The sequence below is a fragment of the Asparagus officinalis genome, chromosome 1 (genome assembly GCF_001876935.1).
Source record: "Asparagus officinalis chromosome 1, Aspof.V1, whole genome shotgun sequence".
NCBI lineage: Eukaryota > Viridiplantae > Streptophyta > Magnoliopsida > Asparagales > Asparagaceae > Asparagus > Asparagus officinalis.
In genome coordinates, this window is record NC_033794.1 from 87,823,483 (window position 1) to 87,831,946 (window position 8,464).

At 33.9% G+C, this 8,464-nt stretch overlaps 1 protein-coding gene across 1 annotated transcript; it reads right to left on the reverse strand.

Moving 5' to 3' along the window:
• On the reverse strand, window positions 261-2,810 carry LOC109837062. The gene is made up of 3 exons (XM_020405150.1): window positions 2,522-2,810; window positions 2,194-2,390; window positions 261-644 (listed from the first exon to the last, which is right to left on the reverse strand). Exons 1-3 carry the CDS (start codon window positions 2,808-2,810, stop codon window positions 261-263), a joined length of 870 nt encoding a protein of 289 aa, XP_020260739.1.

The following is an 8,464-nucleotide window of genomic DNA, read 5'->3' on the forward strand; positions in this document are numbered from 1 at the left end:
CTCTTAGTAGTCGACTACACTGATCATTAGTCGACTACTAAGAGTTTGTGCAAGCTGATACAATGTCATACTCAAAATTTTATTCGTCGAATTGATCTCAAATCAATTCCTAATGTACTCAAACATCAAAATATGCTATTTATCACATTATAGCAGATTAAATATCATTTATCACAAAATATTCAAATTTGTGGGGTTTTATATTTATAGTCAACGCTGTCCTTCTAAGTAAAACCTTTGGCAACAAGTCTGGCCTTGTATCATTCGATATTGCCATTTGAGTCGTGTTTGGTCTTAAAGGCCCATTTACACCCAACTCTTTTACAACCTTTAGGCAATTCTACAAGATCCCAAACTTCATTATGCTCCATTGATTTCAACTCATCTTTCATGGCGTCAAACCATTTATTAGAATCATGACTTTTCATGGCCTGTGAAAATGAAACTGGATCTTTATCCATTCCAAGGTTAAATTTTGACTCTTGTAGACAAACCACATAATCGTCAGAAATAGCAGATTTTCTCGGTCTTTGAGACCTTCTTAAAGCTACTTCTTCATGTGGTATATCTATCGTAGGTTCATCGGTAATAACATCTTCATGGAGTGTTTGATCATTTATTTGTTGTTTTTGAAAGTCGTTAAACTATTCAACAACTGTAGGAACAACAACTTAAGAAGAAGTTACAGGTAAAGGAACGTTCATTCTAACATCTTGGATTTCCATTTTACGTGGTTCCATACTTCCACTAACGTCACCATTTTCAATGAACCTAACATTTCCAGTTTTAACAAATCTCGTACTATGGCTAGGACAATAAAATCTATACCTTTTAGATTTTTCTAGATAACTAATGAAGAAACCATTGGTTGTTCTTGAGTCCAGTTTCTTTTCATGTGGATTATAAATTTGTATTTTTGCAGGACAACCCCAAACATGAAGGTGTCTCAAACTGGGTTTCCTTCCTATCCACAGTTCAAAAAAAGTCTTTGGAACTGCCTTACTAGGAATCCTATTTAACAAATACATTATAGTTTTTAAAGCATACATCTACAATGACAAGGGTAAAGAGGAATAACTCAACATACTCCTAAGCATGCCCGTTAGTGTACGATTACGCCTTTCTGCAATACCTTTTTATTACGGTGTACCTGGCATCGTGTACTGAGCGCATATGTCACATTTTTTAAGAAATTTAGCAAATGGACCATGGCATTGTTCTGTTTCGTTATATTTTCCATAAAATTCACCACCTCTATCAGATCTAATAATTTTTACCTTTTTGTTTAATTGTCTTTCAACCTCATTAATAAACACCTCTAGGGCATCTACTGATTGAGATTTTTCATGCAACAAATAAACATATCCATAACGTGAAAAATCGTTAATAAAGGTGATAAAATATTTTTCTTATTAAAGGATGGAACATCTAAAGGTCCGCATATATCAGTGTGTATAATTTTAAGGAGCTGTGTGCTTCTTGTGGCTGCTTTCTTAATTGTAGGTTTGTATGTTTTCCTTTAATATAATCCACACAAATACCAAGATCGGTAAAATCCAAATTAGGAAGGATTTCATTCTTTACCAATCTTTGTAAGATCGGTAAAATCCAAATTAGGAAGGATTTCATTCTTTACCAATCTTTGTATTCTTTCTTTGGAAATGTGTCCCAAACGTTTATGCCACTATTCTTTCTTTGGAAATGTGTCCCAAACGTTTATGCCACAAATAAGCTGAACTTTCATCCACTAAACTTTGTTTAGTTCCAACATTATGAGGCAAGGTTTGTTTCAGCATAAAGATTATCAAGCTTTAATTTGTATAAGTCATCAGAGAGAACACCAGAACCAATAAAAAAATTATGCTTAAACAAACTAAAACATCCATTCTCAAATTTAAAAGAGTATCCATCGGTATCAAGTTTAGACAAAGAAACTAAGTTACGAGAAACAGTAGGAGCATAGATGGTTTAAAAAAGATCTAAATGATGTCCAGTGTCTGAAATCAAGTGATAGGTTCCAACGGTCTCAACTGGAGCTTTGACTCGATTTCCCATGAAGATAAAATTTTCATTTGGATTTATGGTTTGGACCATAAAGATTCCCTGCAACGTATTTGAAACATGAGTGGTACAACCAGAATCAATCCACCAAGTATTATAAGGAACTTCTGTCACATTTGATTCGAAACATACAAAATCAAGGGTTTTACCTTTCTTTTCGAACCATGCCTTACGTTTCATGCAATCTTTCTGATAGTTTCCAGGTTTTTTGCAGAAATGACACTTATCGTTCTTTCGTTCCTTCTTGTGGATTTGGACAGACGACGCATTAACTTTCAGTGGTCCTTTCTTGCCCTTTCCATTATACTTTCCTGGTTTCTTCCAGCTCCCTGACAACCCATGAGATTAATTGAGTGAATTCCTTGTTTCTTAAGCCTTGCTTCCTCTTGAATGAGCATATTTTGCAATTCAGTCACATTCCACTTATCTTTTATAGTATTATAGTTTATTTGGAATGGACCATACTCAGAAGGCAAAGAGTTAATGATAAACCACACAAGGAAACTTTCACTCACTTCCATTCCCATAGATCTTAATCTTGCTGCTGTGTTTGCCATTTCAGTTACATGCTCATGCATGGTATAAGAACCATTAAACTTCATGGTGGTCAACGTACTCATTAATGTCCCTGCAATTGACTTATCAGCAGAGTCAGATTGCAAGAGATCTTCCACAAACTTCATAAATTCCTTTGCATTATCAGTTTTAGGAATTGTGGATTTAATGTTGTTTGCTATCGTCTTCCGCATGAACATTAAGCTAAGTTTATTTGATTTTTCCCAAGCCTTATGGAAAAAATCTCTCTTCAGCACTGCTAGAATCAGTAATAACAGCGACCTTATCATACAGGAGTGCTGAATCAAGATCCAGAACACCTAGGTGAAACTGAACTTGTTCACACCATTCATGAATCATACAGGAGTGCTGAATCAAGATCCAGAACACCTAGGTGAAACTGAACTTGTTCACACCATTCATGAAAATTAAGCCCATTGAACTTTACAATAGAGAACACCTAGGTGAAACTGAACTTGTTCACACCATTCATGAAAATTAAGCCCATTGAACTTTACAATAGATGAAGCTTACGAATGAAGAGAAACATGTGCTGCAAATATATAGAATACTGACATATTAATGCTTTGAGTCATAAACTTCAACTTAAACACATAATACATATTTATATAACATTCAAACTAAACAACAAACGTACATCAAAGTTCTCTTTGGGTGATCCTTCAATGTACAACAATAAACATAATTGATGTTTTGTTTTATTTCATATAATTAGCATTTATATACATTCCAATTAGACATGCTTGCTATCTTTGGATATTCTAGACATATCTAATCAGATATATTAATTAACCACAGTCATGTTTATAGACTATAAAATTTACCAATAAACCTTTGGACGATTCTTAAATATTTTATAATCAACAAACTTCAACTTACTCATGACAATATATACGATCATGCCATTTCATTAGTAGCATTACTTAATCATGAGTAATTAAAAATTATATTATTACAATTTGATAAGTATGGAACTTCAAGGTATGACCACTTTGGTGACTAACAAACCATCCATGAGTGAATTGAATTTTAAATTGTATAGTAGAATCTTGACAACAATGTTATAATAAGCCTGCAAACAACAATTCATGGAAATTAACAATTCATACATAATTAGTGCACCGACATAAACATGCATAAACAGAAATAGCTGGCAGGGTAAAAATTAAAACGAACATAAAAACATCATTAGAAATCAAAGAGCCGGAGCCCAATCAAAGACTTTAACGGTATAGTGTTGCCCTAGGTGTTTGAACCCCTGACCTCCTGGCCAAACTCTCAAACCTTACCACTAGGCTATGTTTCCTAAAGTATTTACTTCAATCAAAAAATGTATACATAATGAATGAACAGGGAGTTCCGAATTTTATAGTGACCTTTTACATTCATATGCACATTAATCATAATCATCAACTGCAGTAATTGTTTATGTAATCAATTGAATACGAAATTATCAAAATAAAATAGTATTTAATAATCAGCGTAAATATTTAAATAACAGTAATGGAACAATAGAAAACGAGAAATAAAAAAATCATGATGGAAAATCATAAGTTCTTTAACCAACTGTGCTCTGATACCACATATAAACCTAATTCTTAATTTAAGCAAATTAAACTAAACTTTAATTTTGATTTGATCATCATAATATCAAGATCTTAGAACAATATGATTTTCACAATTTAATTAAGAGAGCATACCTTGATCCATGATTGCAGGAAGAATAACGTTGAAGAGTTGAGTTTTCTCTCTCTTAGCCCTTTTGATTTTTTTGAATTTTCTTGATGGAGAGAAAATTTTTCACGTTATGGGTAGAGAGAGGATCAAGCCTTAAATAGAACAATTATCACACGTTCCATCAATGTGTGCATTTATTTGACAATCTTATCTCTTAGTAAACCGACTAATAGGAATTTAGCACTATTATCCTTTAACTAAACAATTATTAAACCATAACAATCCTTTAACTAAATATGGTTTAAAAACTGTTACCACTAAAACGTAATTTTAGAAAACGTGTCTACTAAAAGTTAGTTTAAAACATGATTAAAAATTAAAATTAAAGTGAGCCATTAAAATAGTTAATACGTGGGCCACATAATCTAATATCTCTCTTCTAAAAAAAGAAGGTGTGCAAATTAAATTAAATGTTTAGTATGTAATTAATTAGTTTTGTCTTTGTTGGATTGCAAATCAAAGGATGATATTGATGTATGAAAACTGTTGGGGGGTAAAAGTAACCCCATCAGTTAAAACTGTTGGGGCTTTATTTTTTTATTATAATTAAAAATGATAATTTAGTTTTCCCAATGGGTATAATAATTCTGACAAAATATCATAGCGATTTCAACCATTAGATAACCGTTGGGATAATAATTACCCATTCGACTACGATCCCAACGTGGGGTTTTAAAGGCACTAAAGGTTTTAACGGTTAGGATCACACTTTGTCCCAACATTTATCGTCTGGGGCTGACCATCTCTGTACTAGTGTCAACACAATAGACACTGTATGAAATGTAATAACCATTTATTAATATACTCTTTGTGAAATCTATGCAATTGAGCATCATATAATCTTCTCTGCTGCTTTATAGTATTCTTCCAAACAAATCACACACTCATAATTTTTACATTTGTCGACCATAGAAGTAGACTCGTTTGAATATTGTGATGGCTCAATAGTGAGAACCACATAATTATCAGCGATAACGATGGCATGATCTTGATGGGGGATGTTGGCATTACTTGAAATGAAGTACGAGTATGCAGAGGATAAAGAAGAAGAAGATAGGAACAATCTCGATAAACACTTTGTTTTTGTAGTAGTAGTTGTTGTGTGATATGTTTGCATACCATTCACATGAATTTGGTGGGTCATTGAAGGAGAGGAGACACATCTTGAACTTGAAGAAGATCGAAGAGAGGATTGAGGAAATAAAAGAATACTATAGTCTTAAGAGTTGAGAACTTTATATATAGAGTAAGGTTCCTATAAATTTGGAAATACGATTAGTATTCAGAATAGAAAATATCTCTCCTCTTTGACATGGAGGAGTTATACTTCGACCTCGACTAGGAAGTAGAGAATGATAGTGTTTGTGATTTTGTTTCCCATCGGAGATGTAAAGTTTAAGAAACTTAATGCTTTATACTTTGAGCTTGTATGGGATGGGACTTTGGAGTAGAGTTTATCCAGAGCCGTCGTTGAGGCGGTGACCCGCAACCACCCCCAGCTGGCGGCTGAAACCTAAAAATTCTCATTTTTGCCCCTTTGGAATCCCTAGCGATTGCGGTTCTTCTTCGATTTCGTGCTGGTAGCTGATAAATCTCTTGTTTTATTTGTGCAATTTCAAATTTCTTGCAGTTTTATCTTTCTGTTTATTTCCTTGATTTGATTTAAATAATTATTGTCTTGTTTTTGGACAAATTTAGGGGTACTCATTGTTTTCTTAATGTTATTTCTAGCTAAACTAGAAAAAGCTGACATATTTTTTCCGTTCATTTTTTTAGCAAAAATTCGGTTTTTTTATTATTTGCGGTTGGGTGTTTCCTTGAAATTGTGATTATCGCGTGTGGGTTTTTTTTGGGTACAAATTGGTGATCAAATTGGGTTATTTCCTATTTGTGTAGGAGCTTAATTGAGATGGTCAGTGGGAGACCAGTGACTGGGAATTTGGATTTTGGTTTAGTAACCTCGTGGTTAGCAAGGGGAACATGGAAGGAATGGCCTTGAATGGATGGAAGGATCTTCCAATGGAACTCTTATTGAGGATTGTTTCGCTCATTGATGGTCGGACTGTTATCGTTGCATCGGGGGTCTGCACTGGGTGGAGAGATGCAATTTCTGCGGGATTGGCACGCCTCTGCCTGTCATGGTAATGGTTCATCTTTCTCAATATTTTCCTGTTCCTGCTAAATGGAGGTTTTGAGTACTTACTGTGAATTAATAATAACAAATGGAATTTTTTTGCACTTTATGTGAATCGATTATGCCATCTGACGGTCCGAGCCTCCTCCTCCCTTTCCTCCGCCACCTTCCCTCTTCACCGTCCATCGCCTCCCCGTCCTTCTCACAAATTTAGAACAGGGCCCCCAAATTGTCAGCCACGCCTCTGAGTTTATCGTTCTTATTTTTATGATACAAGGCCTCCAATTCTCCTCTGTTCCTATGTACATCAGAGCCTCCAATATCTCTCCTCTTTAACAACTTTTTTAACTAAGACCTCTAATTCTCATGAGTTATTTTCACCCATATAGATGGTTTTCATTCAAATGCTTTACCCAAATATGCATGCATGGTTAACTCTCTACTATAGGAGATAAATTAAAACAATAATCCTTAATGAGAGAGAGAGAGTATGTTAAGAACTCCAGAGAGACTATGATGGGAGAAAGAAAGAGATCGAGGAAGAAAAATGAGCGAGAGAGAGATGATGAGTGCAATTATTTTAAGAGGGAAAAACTGACAAAAAAAGCTTTTTTCCTGTTTGACAAAGGAACTTCCCCCACGTTCCAATGCACGACCTCGAGTATTTGAGGAAATTAATTTCATGTGGGTGTTCCCTAAAAAATTTAAACCCAAGGCATGAAGTACTACTCATAGGTATAAGTAGATCCTTGTACAGCAAATTAAGTAGGATCGTTTGATCCCACTTTGCTTAAAAAAAATACTAAGAAATTAAAATTATCCTAGCAATATGTGGCCCCGCTATAAATCCCAGTGACCCGCATCTCTCCTCCTCGCCAACCCAGACCGAATCCTAAAAAAACACCTAAATAAATCCGACCAACCTAATAATCTGATCAACTAATAAGTTAATAAATACACTAAAATTCAAACTAGACCTAACCTTATTTAAGTAGCTAATGAAAAATTGCAACAATTGAGAGATTAAAGATGTGAACTTTTCTTGAATGAACTTTAATTATTTTGTAACAAGCATTAGATTCTTATTCTAAATATGAAAGATACATATGTTAAAGGAAGATGGCACAAAAGCTTCAAAAGTCACCAATCTACACCGTTATCAAGTCGGCTTATTTTATACGATGATAGATATGCAAATTCAGGGGCTTAACGATCTTTTTTATGAGATAAGCAGTGAGTTGCTTTTTTTGCGTTGTTTGCTTGAGTCACAATGATTCATTCAAAATTTTTTATGTGGAGGGCTTGCTTAAAATGGTCGAATTCTATCCATGTGAATTTTCCAGCATTGAGATCTTGAAACTTAAGAATTAACAAGGGGATTACAATGTTGATATGCGTAAAGATGCATGATTTGACAATTTGAAGGGGATATTTGATCTTTGAAAAAAGATGGTGAAGACTAAAAAATATAAAATTTATTCCTTGATGTATTTGCTTTTAAGGATGTCATTGATCTTGCATGTGACTAAGACAATTATGAATAGAACTTTTCTTAGTGAAGTTGATAAAAAAATAAGCTGTACAATATAATGAGTGATGATTGACTCAATGATTTCTCAGTGACATACATTGAGAAAGGTGTATTTGATAATGTTATTAATGACATGATTATATATTTTTTAAAATATGAGAAGCCGTTGAGGACAATTGTAAATATTTTAATTATTAGTTATGACACCACTATTTAAAAATCATAAGGCAACAACTGTTCATAGGCAGCTAACTAACTTGGCTGGACCCTTTTGGGTGACAAAAAATATTTTTTAATAGAGAAGAAGAATTTGGGGAGAACACAACATTCAAATGTGCCAAGTATGATTACTACTATTAGCATGCACGAAACAGTCTATGAAAATTTGACCAAAATAGACTCTTTTTTGTTTGGTAATCAATGTG

Coding starts and splice junctions, on each gene's coding strand:
- LOC109837062 (XM_020405150.1), bottom strand. CDS start 2,810: ATGCGGAAGACGATAGCAAACAACATTAAATCCACAATTCCTAAAACT. Junction 2,391..2,521: donor CTCTTTGCCTTCTGAGTATG/GTCCATTCCAAA, acceptor ATGGGTTGTCAG/GGAGCTGGAAGAAACCAGGA. Junction 645..2,193: donor AAGGTAAAACCCTTGATTTT/GTATGTTTCGAA, acceptor GTTGTTGAATAG/TTTAACGACTTTCAAAAACA.